This window comes from Pleurodeles waltl, chromosome 9, assembly GCF_031143425.1.
Source record: "Pleurodeles waltl isolate 20211129_DDA chromosome 9, aPleWal1.hap1.20221129, whole genome shotgun sequence".
Classification (NCBI taxonomy): domain Eukaryota; kingdom Metazoa; phylum Chordata; class Amphibia; order Caudata; family Salamandridae; genus Pleurodeles; species Pleurodeles waltl.
This window is the reverse complement of record NC_090448.1, coordinates 807,810,579-807,825,628: the sequence shown is the minus strand read 5'-3', so window position 1 is coordinate 807,825,628 and position 15,050 is coordinate 807,810,579. Positions and strand designations below refer to the sequence as shown.

General features: G+C 43.0%; 1 protein-coding gene across 7 annotated transcripts in view; it reads left to right on the top strand.

The window, feature by feature from the left end:
• DPF2 (double PHD fingers 2) overlaps positions 1–15,050 on the top strand; it is a 225,313-nt gene that overhangs the window by 76,975 nt on the left and 133,288 nt on the right. For all 7 annotated transcript variants that reach the window (XM_069208067.1, XM_069208065.1, XM_069208062.1 and 4 more), the window contains exon 5: positions 4,619–4,711. In XM_069208067.1, coding sequence (XP_069064168.1) covers positions 4,619–4,711 — 93 coding nt within the window. The remainder of the gene's footprint in view (positions 1–4,618; positions 4,712–15,050) is intronic.

Genomic DNA, 15,050 nt, shown 5'->3' with positions numbered 1-15,050 from the left:
TCTAACTTCTCAGTGTTTCCGAGCAACGCAAATGTTAGTAGCCATCTTAAGTGTATTATTTGGTTAAATGTTCTCAGTTTGTGGCTCCCATTGCCATTTTTTGCCTCATGTCATATCTGTCAACAGTCTACTCACATTTAAAAACATAAGTGAAGATGGTGCATGATCAGACTCCCACGCCAACTATTACAACACAGACCGTAGTGTTGCCAGTCAACCCAAACCCTGGCAGCCATATTTTGGTGGGCAGATGCCCAGACCGGATGTAAGGGAACAGGTCATTACATAGCCGATCAACACAAATGCTGATGGCCATCTTACAATTCACAATATGAGTCTTTACACCGCATGAGAAGATTTTGTAGCTCTCCTTCGCGCTCATGCGCATGGCGTCCATGGCATGTTTCTATTCATCAGGCCGGGGTACCTCCGACAGATTGATCTCATCCCCACAAAACGAGCGGGCGGGGTGGCGAGAGCCGCTCTGAGGTGTTCAGTCGTGATACAGAGGATGCTCAGGTCTTCCTGAGTGGGTCTATATGTAAATCTCTCCCATCCCCCACGCCTCCGAGTAGGTGCATGCGGCCCATATGGTGCTTATTCTGTACGAGATTCACGGACTGTTCTTGTGCCGGCACCAGGGCTCAGCAGAGGGAATGACTGCCTTCAGTGCCGTGGGTCTCTGTGTAGTAATACCACAGAGAAGAATAGCAATCCAGATGGCGACAAAAAGCATAATTATGTACTTCTACTGCTAATGAAGATTATTATTACTCCACTACTACTAATAATAATAATACTCTCCGTGCATAATAAAGAGACCTTTGTATTCACGCCTCTTGTTGAATTCTTGACAAGATGTTTTCCTGATCTGTGCGCCTCCTTTTAGGAGTCAAACTTTAATTTAAAAGGGCAGCGGAAGACACAGTGCCCACACAACGCCGACTTATTTATGGCTAGAGGCTAACGACCTTCCGGTGTCAGTATGGACTTTAACTTAAAACCAACGCTCATCTAGGCGCCTTCTTGTGTACCTTGTGAAATAATGGTGCACGGGAGCGCGGCCTTTGTGTTATTGATACCTTGTGATAAACACAATGCCAGCCGCGGAGCCTCAAGCCTACTGTCACAACAAGCGCGCCCCGAGAGGGCCAGCAGGGCCGAAACGGTGGTTACTCTGTGGTATTTCCACACACGGGCCACGCAGCTTTCTGTCAGGAGCCACATGTACAGATCACGCCTTCTTGCCTTTATCTTGCTACTATTTATGACTAGAGGCAGCTTCGACCCCTTTCACTTTACCTCGACGTGGGTCACCCTGTTTCAGGCAACTCTCCCCGTTTAGTGTAAATTAAACCTATGCCCAAGGAACTATTTGTGTGACTATATTGGCTCGTGTGTGTTTGTGTATATGTCCAGTTACGCTTATTTATCCACGTAGTTATTGGTTATATAAAGCTGTACACTGTTCACATGGACATCCAGAGTACCCAGGTGGCTGTTTAATGTTCCTTTACAAAGCGAAAATAATCAAGTGGAGGATTCGTGACTTTGGAACCTGGATCCAGCAATCAAGTTTTGCTGGCAAGGCTCTTGTTTGATCCTGAGCACGTTAAAGAACATCCCTATAAATGCATGCAATATAGACTTACATCCGTTCAACGTTTGTTAATCGCTTCCCCTTATCACACATCCATGTTACCATTTCATGATACGCATACTTTTATAAGCAATAGCCGACACAAAATGCATTGTACATAAGAAAACAGAATATTTATTCTGACACGTTAGCATGCCCTTCACACCTGCTAGTGTGACACATTAGCAGGGTTAATAAAGTGAAAGAACAGTGCCTTGGTACTTGGCACAGGTCACGTCAGACGCACTCAGCTGACATATGAAAATGAAAAAATATGTATGCAGTCATATTCCAATATATTTACTGCCATTTTTAGTCACCGATAATGGTGTTGAACCGTTTTTTTTTTTACACCAAGTCCAATTTAAACAAAACATACCCCATTCTTCATATTCTCACATTTGCTTTCTTCTGTTGTTTTTCTTTGTATTTTTTTAAATGGTGTGATTTAACTAAGACCAGGATGCACGGGGTTAACTTTGTTCAGTAAGATAAAATCGGAGAAAAAACCCACACAATTACCAGAAGAACTGTCTCTCTGTAAAGACTCTGTAACATTCAATCAGCTACACATAAACTGGTTAGGAATGACATAGAAGCGTCTTGACAACGCTTACACAACTTGTCATGACAATGAAGCCCATCTGAAATCTATGTCTGCACTTTTTGACACATGAGGTGAAAACGACCAGTTGCAGAATGATCAAACTCAGTAGTTTACAGTCAGGCATTGCCCCTGCTCATTGCAAGCTTGAGTCATTTTTAGGTCAAGCGCACAATCGCTTTTCAACCTGTTGAAGTATTCAGTGGGCTCTTAACCCCACCCAGCTCACGCCCATCAGTTTCACTCCTTTGTGGGCTTGCCTTTCAAAAATCCCTTGATGTTATTGGTAAATGATTTATGTTTGTCCTCCCTTGGGGCATTTTTGTTAGCACCTTGCAAACTGACCCTGTTACATGGATTAGTGCACGATTTTCAATAAGTTTTATTGTGAGCAAACTACTTTTTCTTTTGTGTCTCTCCTTCGCGCTCATTCTCATGGTGGCCATGGTGCTTTGAATAGGCTCTCAATGCCATCCAGTGATAATTTTACACACATATTGGCGCTGTGCTTATAAACTTTTTATTTTAGTTACATTTTTAATTTATTTCTTTTGTGTCTCTCCCTCACGCTCATGCTAATGGCAGCCATGGGACTTTGAATTGGCTCGCACTGCCGTACCCTAGCAACTCAACCCCACTCATTTGTGGGCTTGCCTTCCACCTGGGAGTAGTTCTTTGTTTTAAAAATATTCCACTATTAGCCCTGAAATTGTATGCAGGCCCGCTGAAATTATGTGGCAGAAAGGACCAAAATATGAGGCAGGGTTGACCAGTTAATGTGGCAAAGGAAGTCCAGTTAAAAATTTACAATGCCAATTGCTTCAACTCAAGTAAATGCGAGACCTATTGCATTGCAAATGCTTGTTCTGGGAGGCTGCCCCCTATTTTTGTGGGAGCTAGCTTCACTTTTATTTTTAAGTGTGAAGCAGTCTCTTTTCTCTCTGGAAGTCTGCTCTTTATCAGGGCAAATTCAGTGCATCTGGGCACATGGTTTTTCCAGTGATTGACGCACTGAATCCCGCTCCTCTTGGAAGTGATTGTCCAAGCTAGGTATCATTCTCATATTTGCAGTAAGGGGTAGCAAAAGAGTCACTGAGATCCCATTCAGGTGCCACCCACCATAACTACTCAAGTTGTGCTTCAAACCCTTTTTGATAAGCGTTGCTATTTTTCATAGAGATAATCACTAATTTTTTCACATTTTTGCTGCACACTTTTAATTGTATCTAGCTTGTCATGGGCAAAAGTGGCTTTCGTGTTGACTCAGCATACTCTATTGAAGCAAATCATGAGACTTTCCTGAAATTAGTGTAATTCTGACAAGTGAAATTTGATATTGTATTGTTCGCAGCATGTTTTGTTTATGTTCTCTTTATAACGTCAAGTGTTTTGGAAACGTGACAATGGTAATGTTTTTGTTTTTTTAAACAATTGGTTATGTTATAGTAACTGTTAAAATAAATCCAATGACTTTGTTTGCAGAAATCTAGACTAACCCATGTACTCACCATTGTGTTTTTCGTTACATTTCTCTCAGATGAGCGATGGGGTGACTAGGCTAACAATACGCTGCATAACTCTTTTCAAAGTTATTTACCAGTGGGTATCAAAAAGCTGAGCGCCTACAACCTGAGTAATTTGTGCATTGTTGAAGGAATTGGTCCAATATTGTTATTGAATCATATTTGATATAACAACTGCACAAATAACAGCTCTTTTTCTCGTATACCCTCAAAAATAACTGAAGGCAATAAACGTTTTTTTTTTTTTCAAGATTACTTCATCAGCAGACAGTCACAGACCTATGGTTGCCTCACTGTCTTCATGTTCTTGTCTGGGTTTCATAGAGGTTGCCTCCTCCGAACTATCGTACTGCCCAAAGCATCAAGGAAATCATTTTTGTAAACAAATGTGATGGTCTTTCACTACTTAATCGCCACTCTGGCTTATGAGGTATTTGTTAATAATAACAACACACAATTAGGACCAACTGATTATCAATACAACACTCATTGCAAAACTCTTAAGACATGAATCTTTCTTTGTAGCTGTCCAAGTTACAAAGTTAGTCTAGGGAATGTGTTTTCAGTATGTTAATTACACACAAAAGTGTTACAACTGGTAGTAACGTTCCATTTGCAGTAGAACATACAGACACAGTGATTTGTGGGGAAGAATCAGTATGTAGTCTCTTGCTTGCTCCCCATTAGTCACATAAAATCAATCCTGAATCTCTAGTTATGGTCTGCAGTAATCCTTTTGATCCCTTTCGACCTCATCTTAGTATAGTGGACTCTGTTTGGTATGGTATTTTCCATTGTCTAAATCCACTTCCTGACTTCGCTTATTCATTTTATACTTTTTCCCCTGTGTAGCGCATTTTGGAGCCAGACGACTTCCTTGATGACTTGGATGATGAAGATTATGAAGAGGATACACCAAAGAGGAAGGGAAAAGCCAAATCAAAGGTGAGATAGCCTCTGGAGGGAGGACTAGATGGCAACAGCAAACATTTGTTTAAAAGATCCGCTGAACCAATATGTTTAATAGAATGACCCTTGGTGCTGTGCTAGTGGGCTGTACGCTAACAGTTTTTGCCTGGAGAGCGAGCACCGTGACATAATATAGAATACTTACTGTTCAGCTTTTGCTGTTTTTGTGTCAAGTCTCTCTGCACACTGTGCCATCTACTTTATTTTCACCAAGTTTTTTTGGTTCTGCCTCGGGCACAACTTGAATGACTCATCTACATAGACACAGACTTCACCTCGCTCCAGTGACACAGAAGTATCCATACCTCAGTGCTGTTTGTATGTATTAATGTATGTGTTATTTATAAAACACAAAAGTAGCTGAAATGTCGCAGAGAGCTGTAAAATGTCGAAAGTAAAGACCGAGTCAGTGTGTGATTGAAGGGGTATCGGGTTTTTAAGAGTTGCTGCCTCATGATGTAGTGATCTTTAAATCGGGGCAACTTCAACTCTTTTCTCAAGTTTAATATTGGAGGGGTCCCTTTGGGGAGATCCTCCAAGAACTAAGTGTGTAGATAAGAGATGGCTTGTTTTTTTATTTAAGTCTCTCGTAAGACAGAGCGTGTGCTGTCACTTAAGACGATCCAGATTTTTTTTAAAAAAAAGGGTTTTAGCCCTCGCATCACTTAACATTGGTTAGCTTCATTGTCAGTCTTATTTTCCTTCTTTTCATTGGTAAGCGCATGTCAGCTTCTGTCGTCTTCACTTTGTCTCTGTTTTTTTCTTCCAATGAGCATGGATCAAGTTCTAGTTTATTTCTTGATTTGTGTTCTTACGCACTGCCTGCACCCGGATTCTGGAATCTTTTTTTTGTATTGCTTTAGCTTGCAAAACTAATTAAAACCATCAGAGTTGAAGCTCGTGTCATGGTATTTCTAATAGCTGAGAGCATACAACCAGCAATAACACAACTTTGTGGCATGTGATCAGTTCCCAAAACATACATTTCGGCTGCCTATCGCTTTTATAGATAATGAAGCTGCAAAAGCAATCCTGTCTTTTATGTGTTTTTTTTCTGAATTATCGTTTGCAGCTCTGTCAAATGTACTTATTTGTTGGTTAGACTTTTATAATTTAGGGGATGTTGTATACCTTAATCCTGTGTTGTTGCTTGTCTAGTCTGCCCCTCCCCCTTTGCTGCTTACTCCATCCAACTCCTGCTCCCTTTGTTGCTTGCATTCTCTCATCCACCACAAAGAAAAGCACCCAAAGGCTCTCCAAAGGGTTTCAAGATGCTACAAAAATGCAAACAGCGCTGCCCTTCTGCTCTGCATGGCGTTTTGTGGCACTGTCTTCATATGGGATTAGCACAGCGATCATCAGCACAGGCACATTTTTGTGTTGAGGCAGGGTATAATCCCTGATTAAGAAAATGGTTCACTGCCCCTCATGGTCAGCAGTCTTGACAGCATCATGGAGCTTTCTTTCCCTTAACTTTCCACCACGCTGTGGTACAACATGGCTAAAAGAAATTGGCAAAGCCGGTATCTCTGTCATAAGTGAAACCCAGTGGCTTTGCCAATGCCTGAAATGTTATGTTTTTTTGTTTTTTGTTTTGCACTTCAGCTCTAGGCTGATAGTGCCTGGGCTGTGGCTGGGCCAAGACCCAGGGGAAATGGTGAGCAGTGTGTAGGATACCATTAACTGGGTCAGGTGTGGAACCTGAAAGGGTATTGCCACCATACAGATGCTTGCCCAACACTTCTGAAGTTGCTTTCTGGACCAATCATTCCACTTTCTTTAGTAGAGAAAGCAGGTATCAGGCCATCTTAGATTTCTTGCTGATGTGTTCTTTGAGGATGAGATTGGCATCTAGACTGAGCACAGCGTGGAGTGGATCTGAAGAATATCTGGACATTTTTGAGGCAACACATGAATGTATTGCGGTCATATTAGAAGTAGCTCATGAGGAACAGGAGACGAAGTTGAAGTGGATTGTTAACAGAGAACACCCAATTTATTTTTTTGCCCCAAGGATAACAATTGTTATAAACAAATATAAAAAAAAAAATGCATAAGCTATGGTGTTGGGCTCATTGTTCTGAGATGGCCCAGGATATCTGGCGAACATCCGAAACTTTGGCATTTTCCCTGTTCAAACTCAGATATTTCTGCTACCCACATTGCCAAAGTGGATTGATTTTGCTGGGAAAATGTCTTGTCCCCATGTTGTGTTTTAGGGCCTTTATTGTTGCGGGTGCTAGCTACCCCAATCAAGCGGAGTACCTTTTTTTTTTTAATAAGGGAAAGTGTGGGAACACTCAGTGGTAGAGATGTGGTGGATCCAGGGTGATTTCAAAACTTTCCCTCGCAGAAAGTCATCATTTTAGGACAAATGATAAGTGTATATGCATTATATAATCCAGTTTGGGAAGATGGATTGTATGTTTTGCAAAGTTTGTCAAAATGTGCCTATTTTCAACTTCAGGGTCCTCTTCAAGACATTCCACAATCACACTCCACATCAACTAAGTGGACAGCCTATAGACGTTTGCAAAGCCACTACATGGCTCTGTGTAAATGCATCCACAAAATTGACAAAATTGCATGGTGTAGATATTCAAAATACAAGACAGACTCTTGTAGACTTTAGGGAGCTGGGTTCTTGTTGCAGTACCCTCCTACATTGTGCCTGGTTTTTAAGTGCAGCTTTGACTGAAGTGCACTGGGTTTTTGCCAACCAAGTCTCCAGTGCTAGTGTTCCTTCCCCAAAATGAGACACCTGGCCACTGGTGATGATACCACTGGTACTTAGGACATGGGTCTGTTTTGCTTTGCTTCTGACTGAGCCAAGATATACACACTGAAAGGAGTCAAAAAGATTATCTGGAATGCACATCTTACTCTGAAGAAGACATTTGTTATAGCTTTTTGCAAGGTTCGTGAAGGAAGGTTTGAATAGTAAAAAGTGTACTTTCAAAATGTGCAACAACAACGTAAGACCATGTATAAAGAATCTTCAATCTATAAACAGCAAATATATACATGCAAGGATACAAACACTTTTATTGATATATAGATATATATTCATATGCAATGCAAAGCAAATAATTAATAAAAATTAATCACCATAGGGCCTCTCAGATGCTTCATCTTTCTCATGCCAGCAAGAAGATGACCCCGTTCATCTGTGAGAAAGAGATCCTCACCCTCACAGGAAAATGTCAGGCATTTGACGTTCAATCCTGACCGACGTCTCTGAATTCATCGCTACTGAGAAGGGCCACCTTTTTATAGCTTAAACAACCATGGAAAGAGCCTTCTAGAAGACCCCCCTCTCAGATGGAAATATTGAAAAATGCTGCCTAGCTTAGGTAAACCTTGAAAGGAATGTGTTGGGAGCTTGGCCACCTTCCCAAAGCACGCCTCCCAAAGTCAAACCGTTCTCTTGCCTATGATAAACACTAGGTTGTTACGGTCTTATCATATTGACTGCTTACCTCCTACATATCGTGTTCCAGTCCTAGCTCTTCAGTGAGAAGATAAACACGTAGAAGTAGAAAAGCACATTGCCAAACATGTTTGCACAGAAAAATACTTTAACGTGGCGGTGAAGCTAAGCTGAACAAAATGGAGTCTAGGCTGAATACAAAATGGAGTCTATAACCAGTGACCACTAAAGTGACAATAGGCAGCTAAGCCAGGTGCAATGTGCTGTGACACGATATCAGTGGTCAACACGCAAATAACTCTACAGGGTCCTGAAGAGGGCTCCTCAGAGGTGCAGCACAACTTGTGCCACTCTGAGGGACCCAGCTGAACCTTATGCAGACTGCCATTACAAGCTGCATGACAAGGTGCCCCCAAAATTGAAAACAGGACACGGCACACAATTGTGTGCCATGTCCTCTAAAACACTGCTTGCAATAGCTGTAAGTCACTCCTACAGGAGTCCTTCAGCCCCAAAGCAGGATTCATTATATTACAAGTGAGGGCATATATGCATGAGCAAATATGCCCCTACCATGTCCTTGTCGGTTCTTAGACATAGTAAGTGTGCAGATAAGCCATTTCCATTTTAAAAGCTTGTGCTGGACACTGGTCAATACAAGTTCCCCAGCTACATGATGGCTTCTCTGAACATTGGGATGTTTGGCATCAAACATCTTATATAAATAAACCCTCACTGAAACCAGTGATGGATTTATTAATACATGCACCCAGGGAGCATCTTAGAGGTGCCCCCCCCCCCCACCCCCCCCCCCCCGAAAACCTCCCTGACTGCTAGTGTGTTGATTGACTGGTCTAAACCAGCACAGCCATCCTAGAAAGATTTTTGACCTCCTGACGTGAGCCCGCGCTCTCAAAAGACAGAACCAAAGCCTGCTCTGGGCGGGAGTGTTGACACCTCTTCCAGGCAGGATGGATATTCCAGGGTGAGAAGCTTCAAAGGCCTAGCCTAGTGGTCATATAGAGTGTGTAGACACCCTAAAGATAGTCAACCCATTGGCTGCTACGTGGAACGCCCTAAATTGAATATTTCGGTGGCACCCCTGTACCCAAGAACTCAGATTTGGCAGATCAAGAGAAGGAGGACAAAGAAGGGCCATTGGCTGGCGAGAACAGCAGATGTGCTGTGGATATTTCGGCGTGAAACCCTGCCTGCCTGCTCCTCTCTCGACATTTGTGACAGAGTGACTCGTCCTGCAAGCTATAGAACTACCAATGCCTCGGGTAGCCTGCAGGCACGTCAAAACCACCACCAGTCTCCCTTGGAGTAGAGAGGCTACTTCTCTGCAGTCCACAGGCACTAAAAAGCAGAGTACGGTCCACTGCCTTGCAGCTCACCAGCTCGACTGACGCCGCAGACAACCAGGAAGAGGTAACCATGCTCTGGAGGACCAGGACTGTCACCCCCCCCCCCCAAAAAAAAAGTGACACGATAGCAGGACCCACCAGAGCTGTGCAGCATCATTCGCCGGGATACCGGATGCCCTGCACCAAGCATCAACAGTGAGAACCCAGTCGGAATTCACACTGCACCAGGGCCAAGTAGCCATCAAGGAACGTCAGCATCACTGAGACCCAATTTGTGAGTGGCCCAGCTGTCCTGATTTTGCCCCTGTGAGCTGGTTGACCAAGACTGCGAGGAGCATGTTTTGCACAAGGATCCCAGCTGCCCCATCCACTCTTCACCCGAGCTGTCTGGCCCGGTTCCCTGAGAACCGGCTGTCCCCCTTGCTGTATGGCCCCTTGTGACTGAAGCCCCCAATTGAGAGCTCTCGGACTTGTCTCCAAGTCCCCCTGTGCAGACTGGTTTAGGTGGCCCCCCCTTCTTTGTAGTGCCCAGCCACAACCACACTAGCACCCTGTTCCTGGTGGAATTCGGGGAGCTCCTGATGAACTGGTGGTTGTACTTTAAACCTTTGACTCCTACATCTCTTATTCCAGAAGGTGAACCTGAAAAACCCACTGTACTTACCTTTATGCATTATTGACTTTTCTCTCCGTAGGACTGCATTGTGCGTAAAGGTGCACAGGTTTGAACTCTTTACTTACATGTAAATTTTAAACACAAAATCAGTTTTTACTCTTCTGCGAAGTTCTTGGTTTAAAAAAAAAAATATATATATATATAAAATCCATGCCCATCACTTTAATTAGTTCCTGGGGTTGCCTTTCAAGAATCACTTGAGGTCATTGGTAAATGCTTTACGTTTGTCCCTCCTTAAGGCTGTTTTTGTCATGTCTTGCAGACTGCCCCTGTAAGACGTTCTAAACATTACAGTCATATTAACATATTAAAATATTCACGGCACGGAAACTTGCCCCATAATGCCTTGCAGGGCATTACTTTTACAAAACATTTTTGCTCATAACTCAGCCTGTGGTGGTCCTGGGACACTGGGACCACCTTCAAAACATTGACCACAATGTGTTCTTTCTGTCTACAACACACACTATGTTAGTGGGGACCCCAAAATAATAACCCCTACCACCATTCATTATCTTTTTAAGCTCTCCCATGGCTAGAACTTTTGTTTTTTCAGCTTGGAGAAGTTATGTTTTATTCACCTTGTTTGTAATAATATTGCAGTAGGCCTGATAGCCTTGAAAATGTGTAATGTGCTATGCCCTCTAGGGGCTATGTATATGGCTACACTGCATTACTTTCTCCCATTCTTTTGTTCTTGTGGTTATGCTGTCTAAAGGCTGATTATATCATGACCATGTTTCTTACAAATGCCTTTTTGACTGTGGTGTCCTCTAGGAGCTGTTCTGAGCATTGCAGTTAACATACTGTAATATTTGCGGCAAAAAAACTCACCCGGTAATGCTTTGCAGGACATTACTTTTACAAAACATTTTTGCCCATAACTCAGCCTGTGGTGGTCCTAGGAAAATAGAACCACCACCAAAATGCTCTTTCTGTCTGCATCTTCTTTTGGTCCCCACACTAGTTTAGTGGAGACCCCTAAATAATAACCCCTCCCAACATTCACTGTCTTTTATGCTTTCTCGTGGGTAAAACGTTTGTTTTATAGCTGGGTCAAGTTTTGTTTTAAAGGCCTTGTTTGTAATATAATTGAGGTAGGCCTGCTAGCCCTAAAACGCCCTCTAGGGGCTAAGTATATGATTACACTGCATTACTTTCTTCTGTTGTTTTCGTGGGTTTATGCCCTCTAGGGGCTAACATTATGGTGAAATGACCATGTTTCTTACAAATTATGTTTTTGTTATGGTGCCCTGTAAGGGCTGTTTTGAGCATTACAGTCCAATGCCAAAAGTTTATTACTGTTAAAGTATTATATAATAATTGTAAATGTTTTAATAATCTCTCGTTATTACAATTATGACCATGATTCAGGCCAACATAACATCGTTATTACACTATGACTGTTTGAACACTCTTGATATGTGTGGGTGACCCTTCTAGTTTACTTCTCCTCTGTGGCTGTCTTGTGTCTTTTTTGGGGACTTGTGTTAACCAGCCATCAACTCTGACGGTGGGCTGGTGAAAGAGGTATTCTATTAGAATTAGCATGGCAGATTTAAATTAGGATGCTAAATGGCAACATTTTCATTTTTTGCTGGTGATAGAGGAAGAAGGAATATGGAAGAGCTTTAGTTATGTGCAGGGCCACTGGATTGATATGACATGAAAAGACGAAATTATGAGGCAGGTTTGACCAATTTTTGTGGCAGGAAAAGTCCAGTTATGAATTTACAATGCCAGAAGCTCTAACTCAAACAAATGCGAGACCTATTGGATTGCAAATACTTGTTCTGAATCGGACTTGGGTTTGTTATTTGAGTGTGTCTCATTTATTGCCTCTATGAGTACAACAAAAGCTTAGCACTACGGTCTGATATGCCTAACTGCTCTCCCACACTAACACAAAGGAGAGCGTTGGTGTTATCTACTTTTGCCTCCTTCAGCCAAATGGGGATCCACTTGGCTCTCTGCACGGTATACTTCTTTTTAGTGCACCATATAGAGAGCCAGCTTTCTACATAGGCATACTTGAAAGCCCATTATTTGAATTATTTTCCTCTGCTGCATGGATCATCCACTTTATGGAATGTGTGGGTTTTGCTTTACAAACTGTTCTTAGCATAACTCTTCAGTAGATATACGCTGAAAATGAAGAATGTAACTTGCATGTAAAACTCAGTTTGCAGCGTGTTCTGCCATAGAATCTACTCTTCCTCCTTCCAAGGAACGTAACAAGAAAGGGAGTACACTTACACATGTTTTACTCCAACATGGTCACTTAATTTCATGGAGGGTTGGGGAGAAAGGTCTGTGTTGAAGTGCATAGTGGCTTCAGTGTAATGTAGAAATAAGTGATGAGTCATATCTGAAGCTAAATGTTTATGGTATTTATAGAACGCATCATATGCAAGAGGTTTCTTGGCGCTAGAATGACTGCAAATGTAAATGCAATGTGATGATTACATGTTCTTGGTTAAATAAGTCGAAGGAAATGTTCCAAATAGGGTTAGAGGGGATTGACTTTGAAGAGTAAATAGAAGAACATTCCAAGTTCCAGGGTCTGAATTTGGAAAAGCTCACTTTGCATGTTCTAGCAGCCTCATTTGCAAAAGCTATGCTCCTAATGCTGTACAGAGTTTAGGTAGTTCGAAAGCCAATTTTTTATATGAAAACATGTTTGATTGGACTGTACCATGCACATTTGTTTAGCTGTGAACTCTATGTATTTGAGAAAAGTGCCCTGTAGACAGTTGTCATTGCCTAAAGATTATAATCCTGTTATGAAAAGGTTGCCAGTGAAGGCTCCTCAAGATTGTTGTAATGCCCTCAAATCTCTTTAGGTCCATGAAGTGGTGTGGTGGCATTATGAATCACTTTTTGACGAGAAATGAGTTTCCTAGGGGCTGATAGAATCATGACAATTTCATAATAATTTCAGGATAGTATCATAGCTTTTATAGCAGGGATTCTGACGTCTTGCTCTACGAAAGGCAGAATCATAGGCGTATTTTTAAATTGAAAGGAACCAGCTTTAGTTATGTTTTGCAACACTGGTGACCAATTCAAGTTAGGAATGTCTAGATTCTGTATGCTGAGGGCTAGATGAAATGGTCCAGTTATTTTAGGAAATGTGAAGAGCAATTTTTTATTAATGGGATTGAGTTTTAAATAGTATGCTGACATCCACGACAGGCTGTCTGGCAGAGTGAAATCTATTTTGGTCCTCAAGCTTAAGTAAGCTGAAAGACCAAAAATGAGTTGTTCATCATCAGGATATATGAAGAAATTTGTCCCAGTTGATGAAATAGATCAGTGAAAGGGTTTATATATGTTAAAAAAGTTAGAGGGATGTAACTGAATCCTGTGGAACCACAATGTGGAAGATAAAGTACTTGTTGACCATTGGACAAAACGGCTTTTACCTAGGATAGATTGTATCATTGGTTCCAATTTCAGTCAGTTTGGTGGATATTATGGTCATTAGTATCAAAAGGTGCAGAGAGGACAAAGAAAACAAGGGTCTCTGGAACCCTGGCATCCAGGGAAAATAAAAGTAAAAAAAAAGAAAAAAGAAAACCTATACTATTACTCACCCAAAACCAGAAAACAAGAGTATTCAAACCATACATGGACTTTCAGCAGTAAGAGGTTAAAATCTATGGTTACATGTAAGTTTTATTTTCCTTTCTTTTCCCAAGTAGGGTGAGAATATCCTGAAAATGTCTTTGAGACCTTTTGTTATCAGTGAGCTTGGAGGCCGCTCACTATTTACCATTGGTTGGCTTTATTTTCAGTAACATTTTCTTGTTTCTTATTGGTTAGGTGCTGTAGGTTTCCTTCCTCCTTGCATGTTTTATCCTATTCCTGGCGCATGAACACAGTCTCTTGCCCCCTCCCTCCCTTTGTTGTCTCTTGCCCCCTCCCTCCCTTTGTTGTCTCTTGCCCCCTCCCTCCCTCCCTTTGTTGTCTCTTGCCCCCTCCCTCCCTCCCTTTGTTGTCTCTTGCCCCCTCCCTCCTTCCCTTTGTTGTCTCTTGCCCCTCCTTCCCTCCCTTTGTTGTCTCTTGCCCCTCCTTCCCTCCCTTTGTTGTCTCTTGCCCCTCCCTACCTCCCTCTGTTGTCTCTTGCCCCTCCCTCCCTCTGTTGTCTCTTGCCCCTCCCTCCCTCTGTTGTCTCTTGCCCCTCCCTCCCTCTGTTGTCTCTTGCCCCTCCCTCCCTCCCTTTGTTGTCTCTTGCCCCTCCCTCCCTCCCTTTGTTGTCTCTTGCCCCTCCCTCCCTCCCTTTGTTGTCTCTTGCCCCTCCCTCCCTTTGTTGTCTCTTGCCCCCTCCCTCCCTTTGTTGTCTCTTGCCCCCTCCCTCCCTCCCTCCCTTTGTTGTCTCTTGCCCCCTCCCTCCCTCCCTCCCTTTGTTGTCTCTTGCCCCCTCCCTCCCTCCCTTTGTCTCTTGCCCCCTCCCTCCCTTTGTCTCTTGCCCCCTCCCTCCCTCCCTTTGTCTCTTGCCCCCTCCCTCCCTTTGTTCTCTTGCCCCCTCCCTCCCTTTGTTGTCTCTTGCCCCCTCCCTCCCTCCCTTTGTTGTCTCTTGCCCCCTCCCTCCCTCCCTTTGTCTCTTGCCCCCTCCCTCCCTCCCTCCCTTTGTCTCTTGCCCCCTCCCTCCCTTTGTTCTCTTGCCCCCTCCCTCCCTTTGTTGTCTCTTGCCCCCTCCCTCCCTCCCTTTGTTGTCTCTTGCCCCCTCCCTCCCTCCCTTTGTTGTCTCTTGCCCCCTCCCTCCCTCCCTTTGTTGTCTCTTGCCCCCTCCCTCCCTCCCTTTGTTGTCTCTTGCCCCCTCCCTCCCTCCCTTTGTTG